Raw genomic sequence first — 21620 nt, forward strand, 5'->3', positions numbered from 1 at the left:
GGTACAAGATTCAGTTTTTAAAGACAGCTCCAGACCTTTTTTTCTCCCTCTGGTCTGCTCTCCTAAGACATGAGGGAAGAGGATGAGTTAGTGATGGCAGTAGCATACTGCATGATTTTGTCAGCAGCTGAAAACTTCTCCAAGCACAGAAAGATAATCTCCACTTAATATCTCCATGGTGCAGAGGGAACGGTGAACAGCATGTTTGCTTCTTGAGCCTGTGCGATGAAATGACTCTTCCCAGAGTCTGAGAGCGTGGCTACTTCAATCACACAGCAGGGAATATTTTCATCTAAGCCTGATGGCTGTAGTTTTCAAGGGGACATAAGTACCCCAAATCCATTCAATTTCACTGCACATCCTGAACCAAGGATTAGCACAGTGTTTTACTTGTTTGTCATAAGCATGGAGAGAGAGAGAGAGAGATAATGTCTCCCCAACTCTAGTATGCATTTAAAGTAGTTCTAAACAATTTGCACAGCTCCTAACATGGTTGCCAGAGGATGCTCACTACACAGAGACCCTGTATAATCCAGTTAAGGAAGAGAGGAAAGAGTAATATCCATGGGAATAAAATAGGTAGAACGGAGGTTGTTGCTGGTTTGGAGTACACTCCTGAGCAAATCTGGCTTGCAGAAAAAGTGCTGCTTACCAAGTAATTTCTGCATTGAGGAAAGCAGCAAATGACAAGTCAGAGGTGAGAATCAGATGATGTGTCTGGAAATAACATTGTCTTCCCGCTCAGGGCTCATGACTAAGCCAGTAGTTTGCAATGGAAAGATAACCTGTAGTCAGCTGGATGACCTGCTATGAGTTGTGGTGCACAGAGCACTGAAATGGATGTCTGCAGTGCTTTTCACCTTCCAGAAAGTTGAGTGAGGACAGGTCAGTTACCAGTCCTCATTTCTCTCCTTAATGCAGGCTGGATTTGGACAAAGGATTTAGAGGAAAGGACAGATTTTAAGGAGAGCTCGTTTCCCTTTGAGGATGGTGAGGAGCTCACCCTTCCCGCCTCGTTCCCTGAGAGAGGTGTCAAGCCTTCCTTTCCATGCCACTGTCCAGGACAAGAGGGACCTCTGCCCACTCCCTTTGGCTGAATTTGCCATGGGAATTATGGGAATTATTAATAGCCGGAGGCTAACACAGCGACAGCTGGAAAGTCTGCTGCTGTTCAAATAACAGCCTAAAGCCACAGTTTGCAGGTGGGATTGACAAGACTGCACACCATCTTCCCTAAAGTTCAGCTGAGACTATGTGGGAAAGAGTCACTGGTCGCTTTGATCCCCACCATATCAAGAGAGAAAATAAAGCGGTAGATTGCAAAGCACAGCTGGGGTGAGAGAGGATCGCATCTATATAGAAACCTAGACTTGTAGAATAATTCAGCTGGAAGGGATCTCCAGAGGTCACCTGGTCCAAACCCCCTGCTCACAGCAGGGACAACTCAGTTCGGTTGCTCCTTGTGCAGTGAGATGAGAAGATCTCCAAGGATGGAGATGCTACAGCCTTGCTGAACCCTTCTCTCGGGAGGTGAGCACCCTCCTGAGAAAAAAATTCTCCATTGGTCCCCTGGCAATGCCCCGTGTTGTGACTTGTGTCTGTTTGGCGCTGTGCCTGTGCACCTCCTGGAGGAGTCTGGCTCCATCATCTCAGTGCCCTCTCACACGGGAGCTGGAGAGAGCTAGGGGAGCTCCCCTTCACCTTCTCGTTCCCAGGCTAAAACCAAAAGCGTTTCTGTCTGCCTCTCCTTGGACATGCCGTGCTCCAGGCCCCTCCTCGTCTCCATGGCCTCAGCTAGACTCACTCCACGAGACAGTGTCTGCCTCGTGCTGCCCTGAGGAGCCCCAGTGGGACACATGACTCCAGAAGTGGGGGGGCTCAGTGGGGCTGAATATAGGTTGTCCGTAAAGGAGGTTGCTGCTTAGTGTTTTCTTCTCCTCTGAGACAGGAGGTTTGGGGTGAGGCGGGAAGCAGCCTAATGTAGGGGTTCATATTGAGTTTCAGAAAATTCATTCCATAATTCTTAGCCATCTTGTGCCCTTTTCGGAGAAGAAATTCCTCATCTTGAGCCTGCAGGGTGGTGAAACACGGCATGTCAGATGACGGATTATTTCTCCCTGAATATCGTGCCACTTTAGAAAAGTCATCAGCACACTCAAATCTAGCCTGAGGAGGAGCGGCTGGAACAATAGGAAGAGGAAATAAAGAATGAAAGAAATAGTTGTTAGGTGGTTTGCAGTTGTCCGAGTTTCAAGTTGAGAGCTTCAGAGCTGGCAAACAGACAGCAACTTTGAATTAGACCCGTTCTTGTACAGGCATCACATACCATCGACAAAAGGGCCTAGGAATTTCAGGAAGTCAGAGACTCCTAGGCAACCCTGAAGGTGCTCCTCCAGGCGGGACAGAAGGAGTCCACATGCACGTGCACAGCCCAGACACACATGCTAGGAGCCAAATCACTGCACAGCTGTCACGGCTATCCATGTATTCCTAGGGCTCAGTTCCACTGTAGCCAGATAGAAAGCTAGTTAAAAAAACCCTCTCCAAGGTCAAAATGTATCTATGAATTCTCAGAGAAACAAAAGCCTGGTTTGCCCTTGGATCCCGGAAAGCACATCTTGTAAACAAAGGAAGGGGCTTGCCAAATCACACAGCTAAAGCCGTCTCTCACTGCTGCAGATTCACTCCACTGCAGCAGATTTGGGGTTGAAGGAGCCACAGGATATCCAGGAAATTTTCAGTAGTCCACCCTAGCTAAGGCTAGGACTAGAAAGCATTATTCATGCTGCTTTCATGATTACTTACTGAAAGCTTCAAGGTCCTCACAAACAACTGCAAAGCAGACCCTTGCCCTCCTCCCCAGTCCAGGCTCCTTCCGAGCTTTCCCATGGGCTTGATATTGGTGCTTGGGCTCATCCCTATGGGTTAAGTTGCCATGCAGTCGCTCTTCCCTGTTTCAGTTGGCAACACCTTCCCACCAAGCAGCTGTACGAGGTTTAGCCCAAGGGGGCTCTCACCCCCAGTGGGACCTTCCAGCTGATACCACAACACAAAGTTAAAGTATCTCACACATGCTAATTAATGGCAACTCCAGTCTAAAGAACTTGGTCAACGTATGCAAGGTACCCAGAATATCTGTGTCGATGGGAATTACAGCTAGGTTCTTCCAGCAGGCTTTCAAAGCTCAGGATTTATATTTCTGCACCAAATGAGGTTTTCTCCCTTTCTATCCTTCAACTCTGCCTTCAGCTGGTCGCTTCAAGGCAAAAGACATGCCTTTCTAAGGAAGCCAAGCAGCTACCCTGCAGCATACCCTCTGCAGCAGCGTTTTGTTCAAGGGCCAAGCTGAGTGCCAGCCAGTGATGACACCAGCCTTTCGGGGACAGGAGGGCATGCAAGAGAGCAGGCCAGACAGCATGGGGCCATTTTTCACTTTTCAGGCTCATTCGGATCTCTTACAGCAGCAAATGTCTCACACGTGCAGACATCTGCTCCTGAATCACAAGATGACAGTTTTACTCCACCTGGACACTTGGGACACCAGTTTTGTTTTGTTTGCACTGGCATAATTTCAGACCGTTATACTGGAGTTACCAAAGGTTTGATCCCAAGAGGCTAAAGTCAAGTCCAAATCAAGTTCTCCCATTGCCTGAAAGTGCCTTATTTTCACTGTGCTTCATTGCTCCTCTTGGTGAGGATCAGAGTCAGTCAGTCAATACCGGTTTGCCTGGCAGAGTACAGCAAGGAAAGCCATATGTTTCATACCCCCACAGATTCCAGCAAAACCAGGACTCCAGGCTTGTACCTGAAGAAGAGGTAGTTGCTTCTGGCATCCTGAAAACAGGGGCAGATCAAAACTAACAAACACTCAGGCGTTATTAAGACCCCGTGACATTCAGAAACTGGGGAAAAAACAGCCCTTACTTCATGATACAGCTAATATTCAGCCACTAGATATGCACATAAGCTAATCTGCGCTGAATCAGCCAAAACAAAGCACTTCTCACAATTGTGAGTGCCCTGCGTCAGGTATCTGCAGACACTTGTTTGACTGGCCACAAGTCTAATTTGCTCCGAGCCAGCGATTTCACTCATCAAGACCATCTTAAAAGCAGCTTCCATTTTCAGAGTGAAATAAATTCAGACTCCCTGCTGGGAATTTTCACGCCTGTATTTAGACTTCCCCTTGTCATTGAAGACCTAGACTACTACAGCCGCAGACTTCTTAGAGAAGTCCCTTGATTGCAGTCACTTGTGCTGCCCAAAACCTCCGGATTGGCACCAGCCAGCCAGCAGCACAGCACCTGCCACGCAGGCCAACAGCGCGTTAAGCCGGGCTCGGGAGAAGCTCAGCAGCGCTCCTTAAAACAGGGCTGAATGTGGTCCAGGGGAGTTTTAGGTAAGTTTTGCGCCCTGAGCAGGAAACCATTTCAGGTCTTGGGAAGGCGTCTATTCACATCTCCCAGCCCTCTCACCTTGCCCACGGGCAACAGCTGGGGCTCAGGTGACACCGAAGAGGGCGGAAGGTGCCACCGACGAATGAAGAACATTTCATTCTGAGTACTGTTGCTGCTGAGGATGGCTGTGCAGAACAACTTGCAGGTGGACAAGGCTGCCCTTCCAGAGACAAAAATGCATCCTTCAGGAAGCAGCCAACTCCAGGACAACCACCGCTGCAGCTGACTGTCATGAAGAGGAGGGGGAAAGATCACTGCAACACCTTTGGACACACTGGCTGGTTGGTTTCTGCGACACGGCCGTTTGGAGCATTTTCACTCTGACCTGACATCTGCATCGCCCCGAGCTGTTCAACGCTATCACATCTGCCTCAGGAACATCACATTGAGGCAAGGGTTTTGAGGCAAGGTCCCTCACCTGCGACTTGTGAAAAAAGGAATGGTTTTTTCTGCCTAGTAAAGGCAAGTCTGTGACGAAAGTATATTACCTAGGAGAACTGCGTTTGATTTTATGGTCTGTGCCATTTCATTTACTGCTGCTCCCCGCAAAATCCCAGCATAGCTGGCAAGGGTTGCTGTGACGTGTCTCAGCTAGGTGAGTCCCCCTCCGCTCCTCTGCTCCTCCATCTGCTGCTCCCATGCTGCTCTACGTCTAGTACTGTAGCACTTACACTCGTATTGTATGGAGCTAATGAAAAAAAGCAGTACACTAACAATACAGGTTTTTTCCCTTTCCGATTCTGTTCCAGAGCAATGAAGCAGTTTAGATAACTACTCTACATTGGAGAGGTATGCCAATGTTGGTAATAGCCTAACACACGTCTCTTCACCTCACACACATATATCCTTGTCTTTAAAACACCTGCACCAAGCCAGCAGGAACCACTGAAAAAATAATCCGTTCTTTCACTATGTAATGGCCTACATTCTCTTCTTAGCACGTTGTCATGTGCCTCAAGTCTCTGAGTTGAAACCTTTTGTCACATACCCTTTAATACCCATTTCTACTAGGAGTCCTTTAACTGGTACAATCAAACAGAAATGGCCAATATCAGGAAGATTAGATACAATTTGCCTAGGAAAATATGGCATTTCTTAGATTTCTCTGGGTACCTAATGAGTTTTGAGCGTAAGACGCAGAAACAATCTGCACAGTGAGAACCAAAGATTAGAATCGAAGATTATGCAGAAGGGAAGTAGATTAAAAAGAGGTTTTAAATGGGAGAAGTATTCAAATACCCAAACACACAAACATGCACCACACACACGGAGGCTTGAGGCAGCTGTTGCCGTGCCCTTGGTTCCCGTGCGAGTACTCTTCACCTAGTGTGATGGCATACGTTTCAAAGCCAAGGACGCTGAAAGAAATAATGCATTTGCAGCCCCAGACAAAAGCAACAACCCTGCACGTAAGAACAAAAGCAGATGGGACACATCTGTGTCTTTGGGGATTAAGTGACATATGGCAGTGAGATGCTTTACGTTCTCCAAAATCTGCAAAATACACAAACTAAGGTGAATGCTTTCTTATAGCTACCAAAGCAGTAAAGCACGCCACGTTTTGGTAAGAGATACTGCAATTTCAACTATTAATGCTGATGAAGTTGCCTGTGAAATAACCTGCATTTTCAGTGATATTACCCCTGTTACTTCCCCCCATAACTGCTTATTGCATATGCTGTTTATCTCTCTGTGACCATTCCACATGCATTCCCGAAGAAATAACTAAAATCCCTGTAAGAGTTCAGTGATAAGCTAAGCAGAGGTAAATAATAGAGGGTTAGTTACCTCATAAAAGTCTGCAGGTTTTTAGGAAAATATATGAGGCTCTAGGAGTTAGACAGCTCTGATACCCAAAGGTTTTCCTCATGCTTTTTTGCTGTGTAAATGTTCCAGTCATACTGAGATTGTAGGCATTCATTATACAACGAAACATAATAAGATCTATGAGTATAAGGACACTGGTTTTCAGAAAAGGCCAGAATTCCCCTCAATTTCCTTTAGGAAACAGTAATAAAAAAGAAAAGAGCAGCAGGAATGTGGCAAAAACAGTACAGAGAGAGAAACAAAGTATGCAGATGTGGTGGAGTATCTGCACAAAGTGCAAGGGGAGTGAATAAGTACCACAGCAATGATATCACAGGAACTGAGGAACACCATGAACAAGAGAAGGAATGATCAATAAGTACAGTTAATGTTGCTCAGAACATCTTGGGAATCCATGCCCTTCCACCCAACCCCCTGGTGACGTTTCCTTATTTAATAAATACTTGTGTGCAGCAAGCCATTTTGTGAGCCACACCAGTGACGCTCAGTCAAGGAGCAGACCACTTCTGGAACGAAACTGGGAAGCTGGCAAGAACTGGACTTTTGCCCCAGGGCCCAGGGAGGTTTTTATTAAAAAAAAAAACAAAAAACAAAAAACAAACCAACAAAAAAAAACCGCCCCAAAATTGATTTTCAGCTGTGCCGCCAGATCAGATATCTGAGTCGCATCAAGATCATCATGCCTAAGCAAGCCACAAAGCATGCAGGCCAATTGAGACAGCTCTCCTCACCATCACTGGCATCAGGGCATGGGGAGTTTGGTCCAGACTTGAGCTTGGGCATGCCCAGCTGCTGACTTGGAGCTGACATCAGCCAGCTCCAGCTTGACCTAATTAAACTGCACTGTCTCAGAGAATTCAAAATCCTTCATAGACAGCACGAAGGCTCAAAGTCACTGTGAAAAACTACCTGCGCAAGCCCCATCAGAGACACCTCTCTCCTTCTAGTTACTGATCCACACTTTACCCAAATAGCTGGATGCAAGTATTAACCTGCTTCCAGGTTTGCTCTAAGGAGGTCTCTGCAGCTCAGCTACCAAAGCTCTGCTGATTTTTTTTAAGACACAAAGATCCCATGTTTAACTCTTCCTCTCTTTGCCTAACCCTGGCTGGACATTACAGCATGTCCGCATTTGACGAAGATGATGAAATCCCCTGTGCAGACCAGGCATGTGGAAGGAGAGACAGCCCAGACTGTAAGCTAACAGCAAGGTGGCTTGCTTTCTTTTCTGCCCAAATAATTCAAGACAGGCATGATGCAGGGGAATGAAGGAGGAGAAGGACAGCTATTCACAGGCGTGTAAAGCAGGAGATCTGCACCTCAGAAATAAGCCCACAGGGAAGCTGCCACCTCCTGCTTCCTTGTTACAAGTTCATCTTCCCTATCACAGGACTCCCTGATCCAGCAGAGGCCACAGCAGCATCCTCCCTGTGAAGTTCCCTGGTCTCACAGTAATACATTTGGAGGGGCCAAAATTTACCTGGTAGAGAGGAGAAGGTAGCATACTGCAATAGAGAAACAGTTCCTAGGAGGTTACCTTGCTGTGCTACTCACATCAACTCCGTGCTAGAAAGAAAGACACAATTCAATAATAGCACGTGTGCCCAAGAGATTTTGAGAGCAGTTTATCGATCATGTCGCTCAAACAGTGGGCATCACAGTGTGGGCTTCTTGCAGACTTCTTTGCAGGAGAGAGAGAAGAGATTCGAAGAGGTACCTAAGAAATCAGTCTGCTCCATGACTACCTCTACTGTTCATAAAGCTCTTCACACAGCTGTCTGGGGACCCCATTCCTGCCATGGATTAATTAATTGGCCTTGTGCCTTCCAGGTGTCTGCAAACTGTAGGAGCAGTTTAGGGGATCCAACACTCAGGTTAATCAGAGAGTAAAGCTAGAGGGACCTGATGCGCTGCCTATCTCAGGCCATTGCATGTCACCTAATCACCCCATAGCTAGTCCAGCAGCTTTTTGGTTTAAGCAAATTCTCAAGAAAGACATCCAGCAGCCCTGATGTGAGGACACCAAGACGGAGCAGCCCTTTTTCTAGATGTTTGCTACATTTTCTGCTAGAAATGAAATCTGTGCTTCATGTCCAGCTTCTTTTTTTTCTTTTTTTTTTGATTTCAGCTCCGAGCCACAGATGGCTTTGATGCCCTTTCCACAAAAGTAGAGAGCCCTTTAGCATCCAAAGCACATTACTGCAGAGTCTGTCAATACTTGCTATTCTTCCCACTAGAAACAGAGCTCACCTCACTCTGTGACAGGAGGCCACTTTTGCACATGCTCATTACCTCTTAGACTTACTATAAGCAAACTCTCTGAGGATGCCCTCTGCCTTGGCACCACTGCAGCCACGCCGGCCATGTGTTATTCCGAGCACAGCTCCTTCCCCAGGCTCTCTCTGCCATCAGCAGGCTCATGCACCTTATGCTACCAGGTGTCCAAAAGGAGTACAGCAACAATCACCACCTTTGCCCAGAGAAAGATAACAGTAGGTAGAAGCCTTGATCAGACTAGATTTGTTCCTACTGAATGGCCTTCGCTGCTGCGATGTTCACAAGCATTATCCAAGAAAAAGATCTGTATTAACAGTCAGTTATTTCTTTATTTTAGGCAGAAGGTTACAGGATTGGGTTTCCACCCCGATGATGTTTTGCCAGGGGTCACTCTAGTTCTTCATCTTCTCTCTTTCAATTTCTCTTTACGTGCAACTTGTCAGACTTCAGTAAGCCAACGCTGATGAATCCCTCCACTGCAAGGCCAGGAACTCCAATGTGCAGAAGCACCAGAACTGAGGCGACTCCCATGGCATAAGGCTAGGAGACACCATCAAAAGAAAATTTTTACATAACCACAGATTGGCTGAGGTTGGAAGGCAATCCAAGGCTCTTCCAGAGATTGCCTAGTCCAAACGCCATGCTCCAAGCAGAGGCAGCACGAGCAGGTTGCCCAGGGCTGTGCCCAGTTGGATTTTGAATATCTCCAGGGATGGAGACCACAGAACCTCTCTGGACAACCTGTTTCAGTGTTTGATCACACCTACGATAAAAAAGCTTTCTTTTCCCTACGTTTAAATGGAATTTCTTGTGTTTTGATTCATGCCCATTGTCTCTTGTCACAAGCATCACTGAGAAGAGCCTTGTTCCATCTTCTTTATATTCCCCATCAGGTATTTATACACATGAATAAGTTCCCCCCTAGCCTTCTCTTCGCCAGGCTGAACAGTCCCAGCTCTTTCAGCCTCTCCTCATATGACAGATGCTCCAGCCTCTTCACCATTTTCATGGCCTGTCACTGTGCTTGCTCTGCTATGTCCATATCTCTCCTGCACTGGGGAGACCAGCACTGGACACAGTACTCCAGATACGGCCTCACCAGTGCTGAGTAGAGGAGAAGGATCACCTCCCTTGACCCGCCGGCAATGCTCTGCCTAATGCAGCCCAGGATGCCATAGACCTTCTTTGCCATGACTGCACATTGCTGGTGCATATTCAACTTGTTTTCCCACCGGGACTCCCAGGGGGGCCCCCAGCAAGTACTGGTGCATGGGGTGATTTCTCCCCAGGTGCAGGACTCTGCACTTCCCTTTGCTGAACCGCATGAGGTTCCTCTCTGCCCATCTCTCCAGCCACCTGAGGTCCCTCTGAACGGCAGCACAGCCCTCTGGTGTACCAGCCACTCCTCTGGGTTTTGTGCCATCTGCAAATATGCTGAGGGTGCCCTCCGTCCCATCATCCAGATCACTGATTAAGACGTTAAACAGTATTGCCTCTAGTATCAGCCCCTGGGGGACACCACTAGTGACTGGCCTCCAGCTGGGCTTTGTGCTGCTGCTCACAACCCTCTGAGCTTGGGAGTTAGCCAGTTTTCATTCCACCTCACCACTGTCCATACTTCATCTGTTTGTCAATGAGGATGTTACGGCAGACGCTGTCAAAAGCCTTACTAACGTTAAGAGAAACAGCATCCACTCCTCTTCCCTGAATTTTTAATGAGATATAGTTTTTTTTTTCCTGCTGATTCAAAGCTAATTCAGCAATAAGGGGGGCACTGGCTGAAGCTGTGGGTCATAAGAGGCTCTCTGCTCCTCAGGGGCCTGCATCAAGCAAGCATTGCTTGCTAATGCCCACCAGCAGTTATCTGCAGGTAAAGACTCTCTCACAACAGACCTAGGCAGGTAAGTCTGGCATTGCTTTTGGGAGACTGACTTGGCAACCTTAAAAATTGGCTTCCAACTTCCAGCCTCGTTTAAAATTTCATATCAGGCACCAGGGAGCTCACAGTGCCAGGGACTGAGGTAGAGATTTCTGTGGCTGGGGGGTTGGCAGCAGTAATGCTTATCCTGTCGCTGCTCCCGAGAGGCCTCGGCTTCCCCATCACCAGCAAACACTCCACTTAGCACTCAGAGATGTAATGTCACAAAGCACTAGCACAGGCATTAGAGGGATAAAAAGCAGGAATCTCTCCGGAGTATGAAACACTAAGCATTTTAAGATTGAAAGAAGTTTATAAAAACACAGTTTTGACCTGTTGCCCTTCTCCATTCCTGCTCCAGAGCCACTGCAATGGGGATATAGCAGCCTGATTAGACAAGCGAAGCCTTTGCAACACCAACAGCTGCCCCGGCAATTTGCCAGGAGACCACAAAGGCTCCACCGCTTCTGAACCTACGCAATTTTGTAAACAAAACCAAAGAGCACACAAACATATGGCAACGAGCACCAGCTCAGCAGGCTCAGAACAGATCAGCTGGACTATGTTAACAGTTTCAGATACAAGAGGTCACCAAGTAACAGGACCACGCTGCAGAAGGGAGAAGTGAAGAAGGGGTGGAGGACCGGGTGCAAACATCTCGTGCTGGGTTACTTCAGCTCGCAAGGTTTATCGGGGCAAGGGGCCCGGTTACAGCACGGCTGGAGCACACAGCGCAAAGTCAGCTGCCCGGGGTACACAGCAAAGGGTTGTGCCCAAATCTCCCCCGTCAGCCCCCTGGGGTGGATGGTTTACTGCACATCGTCAGCGATGGTACCAGCTGCAGCGGCGACCTGAAGAGCCTGGCAAAGGGCACGTTTTGATAGTAAAAGCTGAGGTAGACTGTTTCAAAGGGAGGTTAAAGGTGAACACGACAGGAGTGCTAAGGATGAGGCATGGTGCAGGTGGTCATCCTTTCCCTGAAGCACAGCAACGTGACATGGTGCAGGGAGAGAGAGGGCAGCGCGTTGGCTCGGAGCACGGGCCCTCTTTCCAAAGGAAAATGTGATGTGATCTTCACCGGTCTCCTTCCCACACAAGGACCTTGCAAGGGAGGCAGGGGGTTACATACTAAAATTATAACAGAGGATCTAAATAATTTCCTAGCAGGGAAGTTTGCCAGAGCTGGTGGAGTAGAGAAACTGTGGCCAGGGCTTGTCTTCAAAGAGAGTGAAAATGTTGGAGCAGCTCTGTTACATCTGCTTCTCTGGTTCTCCATGACCATATAATATATTATTCAAAGGCATAAAAGGCCCATGAAGATGACATGTTGGTATAACTCACCAAAATAAATAAAAATACCCTCCCTCCTTGCTAACTAGGCACCGTCATACTCGAAAGCCACAAAGATCCCTCCAGCATCAGGAACACTGAAGGGAACACTAATTAAAGACATTTATAAACTGAATGATATTATTAATTTTAAAAGGCGTCGCTGCTGTGGTGGAGAGCAGCCTGCCCCAGGCTTGCAGGGCTCGCTGAGCACATCAGGGGACCGGGGAAGGAGGAACTGGTTGTTACAGTTTGTGTGGATTGTCAAAAGCTATTCATCTCACCACTGTTAGAAGAGTCCCAGGGTCACTGTGAAAAGCTCTGCTCACGTGTTACAAAAAAGTCACACACAAGACTCTAGGAGCTGCAGTGCATTAAAAAAAAAAAAAAAAAAAAAAAAAAAAAGCTTTGTTCCAAAGTAATAATAATACAAAGTGCAGATTCCTTGGCAGGGACAACTCAGGGAGTACACACTCGTGCTGGCAGGATGAATTTGGCCTCAGCGAACATGCAGCCTCTGAGCCTCACCCCGTTTGGTGCAGCTCTTAGGTAGAGCCCGGGTAGTCACAGCCCAGAGCATCTACACCTGCACCCATTTTGGGGACAAACCCTTGCTTCCTGAACGTGCACGGAGAAGGGCTCCAGGTACTAACAGGACCTGTCAGTGATGCTAGGTAAACACAGGGTATGTTCAGGTAATGACACCAGCTCCGGCTCCGTGGCAGCTGGTTTCTGGAAGCAGCAAATAAGAGCCCTCTGGCCGCTTTCCAAGAAGGTGCCCTTTGGCTTCAGAGCCTGGTCTCCCTGCACCATCTGCAGGAGGGTTCCCGGTTGAGTCCAGTTTTTCTGTGTGGCTGACGCACGACAGAAAAGCTCTGTCAGCACCCCTATGGGCAGAATTAGAGATCCTTACTTTTCAGGAAACCGGTTTCAAGTTAAAAAGACATTCAGAGACATTTTTTCAAGCAAACAAACAACATGGACTGTGTGACCATCTGAATGACAGATGTTAATCATCTTTCTTTTCCCTTAGTCTCTCAGCAGGGTGAAGGCCAGAGACGCTTGTACAGAGATCTGCTGAGAAACTACAGTCGTCTTGAACGACCTGTGGTGAACGACTCCCAACCTCTGGTAGTTGAGCTTCAGCTTTCTTTGCTGCAGATAATTGATGTGGTAAGTCCCTGGCAGTTCTGCTCTCTATTGCACCCATTCGGCGTAACAAATCTCATCTCTGGTGTAAAGACCACGCGTTTCCTCTTGGCCAGACTATCAGAGAGAAAAGCAGACTGGATTTAGCCAAGCATCCTCCCTAAGCGCTAGAGTACGTGCTTTGACACTTTGGAGGAGTCAATATCCTTCTAAACTCAAAGCCATCTCTGATACAACATGAGCTGCAAGCAGATTAATTATGTAGTTTTTCCATTCATTTTAAACAGAAGAAAACCCCCAAACCATTTCAAAATGGTTATTAGAAGCTATGTGTTACTACAAATTAGTAATGGCATGTTATTCCTAGAACCATCCAGGATGCAATAACTGGAGACTGCAGGCAGTCTTCAGAGCTACCAGCACTGCATTTGCACCTTTTCATTAGACATTACAATAGTGCTGTCCTCTTCATCCATCACACCTTTACCATGCACTGCGGTTGAAGGAGCCTGCCCTGAGATGAGGTTAGGAATCACAAGAGCGTGCACAGAGCAAAATCTGGAGGCACACCCTGACGATTGTCTTGACTGATGCCTCTGCAACATGCTTTTGCAGAACTGATGATCTGACCCAGGGAAAATTTTAACACAGTGATCCGAGCCAGGATCCCCTTTTCATCACAAAGAGGATTCTATATGACAACTCAGTATCTTTAATGGCATTTCATTCATATACATGCAAAAAACAATCCAGAAGAACAGGTTTGGCCACCTTTAGCTGTCAATACAACAAACTGCTGAACATCTCTTTCTCCATCTTACCATTCCTGCAATCAGTGGCGTAGGCTCTTTTCCCATGCAGTCTCACTGCCCAGGAGGGAAGAAGGAAGAGAGAGAATAACTTTCAAACTTTTGGACAGCTTCAACCCCATTTGACAGAGGACCCAAAGTTTTAAATTTCCTACAATCTTTCTGAAAGTCTGTAGGAGACCAGATGCTCTCCCCAGAGGGGAAAGCTGGCCCCTAAAAATGAAGCTCCCTAGCACTGGGTAGAGATGCCACGTGAGCACGAGTGGCAGGACCAGCTAGTTGTGGTTCTCCTGGCAGCAGGCAACAGCCACTCAGGCAGGACAAGAAGCTTTCTGCTTTGAAATATTAGATATCGCATGGAGCTGGAAGAGAGAAGAGTGCAGTAGTCCCAACCGAAGTCCCTCACATTCACGGCAGGAGCTCACAGTCCTCGACTTGAATGAAAGAACAAAGAAACCCCCCAGCCAATTTTAGGTAAATTTCACTGGGTCATTCCAGGGTTAGCAGAGGCTAATCTTAAATCTCAGCTCAAAAGGTCTTCCTCCAAACTCACTGTGGCATTTTCCTTTTTTGCTGTTATCTTCATGCAATAATTTGAGGGCTGGAGTAGTGTGGAGGGCTTTTTACCATTAGAAACGGGACTATGCATTTTCAAAGTCAGTTAGGAGGAGGAAAGAGCTACATAAAACCCACTTTGGGGGGATGCTATGCTGGATCTACAGCTGGGTTTTCATGTTCCCGCATGAAATATTTCCTTTCAACAGACAGCATTTTTTAAGCTCTTTACCTCCTTTACGTCACGGTTGTCCGTTCCAAAGAATTAGATTTATCTTCTCCCTTTTGGTGATTCAGAGTAGGAAACAGGTCATCTAAATGGACATATGCACCTGCAACAATGCTTTGCTCCCCTCCACCTCTGCACACACCACGGATGCTAGAAGTTCATCAGCTCAAAGCGGTAATGACTCGTTCCAGACTCGTGGTCTTGCATACTGCGGTCATGGTGTCTTTAAAAGCCAGCTGGAGTAACCTGGGGTGTATATCTTACACTATGTAAAAAAAGGTGCTTCTCTCCTCAGGGCAGTGACAGAAAATCCTTTGTATATGGGCTAAACTACAGCTTCCTCCTTCATGCCATACAATAGTAGTTTAATAAGGAGCCCATACCAGGGACACTTCCAGTCCAGCACAGGTTGTTCAGCATCACCTGAGCTATATGGGCACATTTACAGGGGAAGTGTAGTGTCCTGGACAGCTATCTGGTCTGGTGTGGGACATATTTTAGTTTGAGGCTAACCGAAGGACGCGTTCCCCTCTCTGCACAGGGTGTTGCACGGGCTCTTTCTCCTTGTTGCCATCCCAGCAGGTGCACCATGCACCAACTCCAGCAGTGGAAATGTTGTTCAGGACATTCGAGCCAGCGCTGCTGGCAGTCAGTAATCTCTACTAGCTGACAGACGGGGAGGGAAACCAGACGGACAAATTTTCAGACAGACACAGATCTGAGGCAGGAACAGCAGCCTGCGGGCTAAGTGTAGGTTGGGCAGAACTTTTCTGAATTTAACTTTATCAGAAGCAGGAACAAACAGAGTTATGATGAGGGTAATGGTTCAATGTGGAAACAAACTGCTATTGCCTGTCTAAGGAGGCACCTTCTCCAGATCCTACCTGTGTTCCCCAGCACTGCAGGAAGTCATGCAACTGGGGAATATTTCCTGGTGGTGCCAAGGAGAGCGTTACCTTGCAGCACCACAACAGCACAGGGTGCTGGGCAAGGTCCCAACCTTATGGGACTTCACGCACCATGCCCCCTGGGGAAGGAAAAAAGAATGCCACACTGAGGGGAATATGGATATTAAGGTCTAAAGAAGACATGATATTGTACAACGTTACTGCTGGACTCACGGGAATGTTTTACAAGTACTCACCATGACAGGTGCGAAAAAGTGAGGCCTGGACTATTTCCCTGTGAGAGGAACCAATATAAAGAAGAAAAACGTAAAGAAAAAAAGCAGTCCCTGCTTGCACAGAGGGACTCACTCTTTTCTCTTCACACAAACAATCACTCTTTACTCTTGCCAAGGCCTGAAATCACATCTACCGTACACAAATCTAGGACAGGCTCCATGAAGTGGCTCCATGAAGTCTGTTTCCTAAGCATACTGTCTCATAACCTAATCAACTCTGAATTCATCTTCTGCAGCCAACCAGCTGAAAACAGCATTTATGACAATCCAGATTCCTTTTGCTGCACAGAGAGGGAAGGTACCTCTGAGGTCCCTGTAGTTTGCTGAATAGCAATATCTAGTGACATTACCTAAAATTCCACCTCCTCTTCTCCCCTCCATTCAAAGCAAATTTCCAAGCATGCCTTCCTTAGGTTACGTTTCCTGCTGGCACCTGCCTGTATTGGCCTGCATGGGATCCTTTTTTGCTTTTTAGTGCTCAAAGCCAGCCATCACACTCAAAACTTTGAGGAACAAGTTCTCTGCTTGTCAGATAGACCCTAGGCAAAAAGGGTAGATGAATGGTAGGTGTCATTAGAGGTAGAATTGTTTCCAAAATTGTCTTAATTCACAACTAGAGCCAAGACAGAGCTCTCACTTCCAGTAAGCTCAGGGAACAAATGAGCAGAAGGGGGGCCAGTATGACCAGCTCTGCCAGAACTCCCGTTTCCAATTCCTGCTAGATACCATGCTCCAGCTCTTGCTGGAGAGGTATGTTTTAGCCAAAGCGTGTGACAGTGCGAGACACTTGCATCCCATTGAATAGCCTTCATTGCTACAAGAACTCCTGCCAGGTCACAGAAGTGCAGAGGTGTGCTTTTTCCCCCCCATGCCTTAAGAAAGTATCTAGACAACGATCCTCCTTTTAAACCCCAGCGGCATATGGGAGCAGACACACAGAGAGCAGAAATGGCTTGTGGCAGTCACCCCACAGCAGGGCTCAGCGCAGTTTGCCTTGTCCTCTAAGCATAGGTCAGCTTTGTCTGGAGCTGTCTCACGCGTACACTGTTGCTGGGGGCCGTTTTTGCCTAAGGTTTGTGCCCTGCCCCTTCCTTGCCTGAGCAGGGATTTGCCTGGTGGTCCCTCCCAGAGAGCCCCATTGAGCCCTGATGGCCCCAGCAAGTGTGCAGCACCTCCAAGAGCACCAGGAATGGGACTCCTGTTCTTGCTTTGAGAGCCGAGCCAGGCCATCAGGCTGGAGTAGTCAAGAAACGAGGCATGACAGCAGGCCATTTTTCCTTGGCTCAGTGTGATAGCAGCCTGCTAGGTAGCAACCATTCGTCGTCATGAATGATGGCTTGTTTGCTCCTCCTGACATTTGTAGGGGAGCTTATCTGAATTGGTTTATATCCCTTATGTAGAATCACTAATGAGGAATTAAAAAAAAATACAGTTTTCATTTTCCAGCTTTCTTTCTTTTAGCGATATTATTCACTGTTACCTTTGGGTCAGTGCCTCAATAGACACCGCAACAACAGTCTTACTGCCCTTGATTCTCCACAGGAGAAAGTTTGATTAGTTTTCAAGGCCACAAGTCTCCCCAAACTGCAAGCTTAAATCTACAAAGAGAAAAAAAAAAAACCAACCAGCCAACCTACAGAAGAGTATCAAGAATAAAACCCCAGCCTGACTGTGAGTGTATCGCATGTTTTTAAAGACCCCTCTAAATAAAGAGCCTAATTTTAAGAAGATGGCTGCACCATGCTGCAGAGATAATAAATTCCTGAAAAGCCCTTTCCAAAAGCAAACACGTGGCTGAGGTTTCCAGTAATTGCTGCACTGTCAGTGTTGCAGAGACCATACTCTGACAAGCATGCTCGTTAGCCTGGTGCCCTCAGTGCTTGCAGAGTTCAGGGACGAGGGCAATGCCATCTCTGCCCAGCAGAGGTGGTGGCTCCAGGGCTTGCTGTGAGCCCAAGCACAGGTGACATCCCCCGCACCTCTGGCACCCGGCCCTTCACCCACGGCACCTCGGCACAAGCTGTGGCTGCCGGTGTCAAGAACCGCTCAGCCAGGCAGCGAATTCGGGCACAGGGTACCTTGGTGCCACCAGCGGCAGGAGCACCTCTGGTGCGGGAGCTGGACCTGCTCAGGGGTGGGAAATCTCCAAGGCTGAATGGTGGGGTGGGCAGAAGGGAGAGCTGAGGGCACAACTGGGAGAGGAAGAGAGAAGTATTGGCCTGACAAAATCATAGCAAAAAGGGGGCTGAGAGAGGCGACAGGCATCAGCAGGCGTCCAAGCGGATGCAAAGAAAAGGATTCTGCAGGTGAAGAGGGGACTGCACAGAGCTTATTGCAACCCAGAAAGCCCCTGAGCAACCTGAAACTGATCCAGGAAACAGGAACCCGCCTGCAGAGACACCGCGGGTGACAGGAGAGTCATTCATAAACCCTTTCTATTTCTGTCCTCTCTCAGCTGGTCTCTTTGAGTTCTCTTTGGAAAGATTTATTCCAGTTTATATTCTATTGAGACCTGCTTCTTTGAGCTTGAAAGTCCTTTTGGTCTATTTTGCTCATGAGACGGAGGAGGCGTGGGCAGAGCCACCCCAGAGGTCAGGTTGTGCATCTCCCCTTGCACGGCTCAGTCCCGTAGCGCTCTTCTCCTTCCTGCTCACCTCCCACCCCGCTGTACCCCAGCGGGTGCCGGGCTGCCCAGGTACCTAACACACCATAGTCGTTCAGGCGCTTTTGTGGGAATTTCCTCCTGTTTCAGAGGGAATCACAGCTACAAAAAGGGACTGCAAGTCCCCAGTGGGAAGCCACAAGAATACCAGGGGGAAAAAAAAAACAAAAACCAGCCACCCACAGTAGGTCATTTTGCACTTCCAGAAGCCAAAAAAAACCCATTATTTTTCTGTAGCAACAACCCCAAGGCAAATGCTATATCTGGAAAATTCAGCGTGCACTGTTTTGCTTTGATTACACAGTGGGTAACATGATTGCACATCCTACTGACACTGGGATTATCCCAGATGTGATCACATGCTTGCAAACAATCCCATTTAAACTGCAGAATTTGTCTCTGTGGTGCGTCAAAGCTCTTGAAAGGTTTGGAAAGCGGCAAGACAAACTCACGGAAGAGTTGACTGGGACAATGCAGAGCAAAGATTCGATCTATCTCCTGAAAACCAAGTCTTTGCATTGCCGTACGGGGAATCCAGCAAAAAAGATCTGCGCGTACTTGCCCTAAGCACGCAGGTGCGGTCATTACTGTTTTAAGCAGACTACAAGGTTAGCTGGTCTGACCCAGTGCAGCAGCCTTTATCTTCTCTACCAAGAACTTACCAAACTGCTGGGTTCAAGCTTTAGCTCACACTGTTTCTCCCTAAATCGGAAGCTACAGCTCAGCCTTGCAGGGTTTTTTTTCTTTCTTTTCTTTTTCTAAGGAAGCGATTATTGGGGGGACCATTTTTCACAGCAGGCAGCTCTCTTCGTCAGAGGCGCCTCACTTTGCCCGCTGGGCTTCCCAGGCGACGTGCTGCTCGGTTAGCAGGACCCTCGACCCCAGCCCGGGAGAGCTGGCGAGCAGCAGCCTCTTGGCTGGAGCTTGCACGGTTTGAACGAAATTTGCCAACGCCGAGGGCTGCCGGTCGGCAGGCTCTGTGCTGTGGGCTATGGGCCTGCCCTCTCCTCGAAGGCGAGCTTAAGAGAGAGGTGAAAAAGCAGGGGGAAGCGCAGGCCACACGCGTGGTGCACACAGCCCCGGTAGCCCCAGACCACCCAGACCATCGCTGAGAAAAGAGAGAGGTAGAGGGAGAGCGAGATGGAGAAGGGTCCTGTTAAATTCAGCTGACTTTGGAAAGAAACCCGGCCTGTTCATCGGAAAATGGGTTTATTCGTTACGGAAAACATTAATACAGAGCAGGCACTGGGATCTCTTTTCAAAGTGTGGCTGCAGGTGAGAGCTACTGTACCGCTGCTGGGTATGTTTACGTACAACATTCACCCTCAAAACGATCCTGTTCCCTAGCACACGGGTGTTTTAGGGATGGTATGGCATGTGAATTGAATGACCAAAAATTTCAAGGGTTAAATTTTTGGCTCTAATTCTCCGTTCCGTTCCTAAACTGGCTTTACAGCAGCTAGGTCATCCTCCCCGCCGCCCCCTCGCCCCTGTGTCCTCACGTGTCCAGATCTCTGCACTGGACATCATGCAGCAAGCCCATGTCAACACACAAGTGATTCGGAGAAACAAATATAAATATGCCAGTACACACATGCAGCCGTTCACGTATTATTCCCAATATAGCATCACTATTCACTAGATTAAACCATAATCCTTATAGTACATCCTGTACAAATCTTTTCTGGATTGATAACTTCCAAAACGTAAGCTTGACTGCTTAAGATTGAAATACACAAAGCATGTGAAAGAGACATAATAATGCGAGGATTATTCTTACAGTTATTCTATATTTTATGTATTTTTAAAGTATTGATGAGTGACAGGGAGATAAAACGACTCTTTCAGCCCCTCTGGATTAAAAGGATCTTTCATCCCACCCCCACCCTCCATGGATGCCCCTGCATTTATTTGTGGGTTTACTGAATAGCCTTGGAAGGTATGTTTGCTCTGTTTCTCCTGGTATGGAACCGCCTCTACCAAAACACGTTTCTCTTTCCAGAAAGCTCTTCTCCACCAGGCATTGCGGTCTTATCCTGCTATAAAGCAAGAGCAAATTCGCTGAGACCAGAGCAATGAAACTGATGCAAACCGAGATGGGAACTGAGATGGGAATCAGGCTGAATATCATTACATATTCTGAAAATCAGTAATTAGTGATCACTAGAAATAGTTATTAAAATTTCAAGCAGAAAAATTACAGAAAGGTTGACAGACCAGTAGATTCATCAAAGCTAAATCCCAAACTCTCTCTCCCTCTCATAAAGTTCGCTTACTGTGACCGATTTGGAACTCTGGGAAAAAAAATTTAAACCAATTGGTCCCTTCATTAGCATGGAAGCAGCTTGGAAAATGGGAATGCTGGCGCTGACTGAGTCATGAATTATTATTTTGGCTGCCTTCCAAGTGTCAGTGTTATCAAATTTCAGACCCCCTAATAGCTACAATGTCTCAAAGAAAAGGTCACTGGAATTTTTAAATTTGTATGAATGTGGATCACCCTTAGGTGAAAAGCACTTATGAGAAATTGCCTACAGCCCTTCATAGCAGAAAAAGCCCAAAGCAACAAAATGCGAAAAGTGGGAAGGAGTTGGTGTTCAGCCATGAGCTCTTAACTAGACCCCTTAACTTGACCAAACCAGCCCCTCCACATCTCTGTCCTGATGGGTACAGAAATACTCCACAGATATCAGTGGATGTTTGCTTATCCTTTTTTATGTCTGTATCTTTACCAGTCCCTTTGCCTGCTCTCTAGGCTATCCCCTCTGATTCCCTTTTTCCTCCTGAAGGTGCTTTGTTAACGGTAGTGAGATGAAATGCTTTAACATCAGGTATCTCTTCAAAGTTGATGTTGCTATGGAAGCATGCATTCCAACTTTTTAGACTCTTTCAGGCAGCAAAGCCGTAAACATAAGAGTATTCATATTTAATGAGACCCCTGAAATATAAAGGCTGTCCAGCCATGCTGACTAACTGTTACCAGGGCAACCCAGGTTTTTCTGAAGATCTCTGGTTTTGTGGAACTTCAACCACACGATGCATTAAAGCTGAGTCGTCCCTAAATATTTAAGTCCTTTGGGTCAGGGGAATGTTTTAGTTGCTCAGCTCCAGGCTGTGGCCAGATGGGTGCTTCAGCAAAGGAAAGGACTGCATGATGCAGACACAGACTGATTCTGCAAGTATTTCAAAGCCTCACCCATTGCTTTTGATTTCCTTGAGCAAAAT

At 47.3% G+C, this 21620-nt stretch overlaps 1 protein-coding gene across 1 annotated transcript in view; it reads left to right on the forward strand.

Annotated features, from left to right (window-relative positions):
* Positions 1 to 7918: 7918 nt before the first annotated feature.
* Positions 7919 to 21620, forward strand: part of LOC136995360 (neuronal acetylcholine receptor subunit alpha-7-like) — a 50808-nt gene continuing 37106 nt past the window's right edge. Inside the window, exons 1-2 of the mRNA XM_067315981.1 lie at positions 7919 to 7997; positions 12842 to 12981. Of these exons, the coding sequence (XP_067172082.1) occupies positions 7919 to 7997; positions 12842 to 12981 (219 nt within the window). The remainder of the gene's footprint in view (positions 7998 to 12841; positions 12982 to 21620) is intronic.

This window comes from Apteryx mantelli, chromosome Z, assembly GCF_036417845.1.
Source record: "Apteryx mantelli isolate bAptMan1 chromosome Z, bAptMan1.hap1, whole genome shotgun sequence".
Taxonomy (NCBI): Eukaryota; Metazoa; Chordata; class Aves; order Apterygiformes; family Apterygidae; genus Apteryx; species Apteryx mantelli.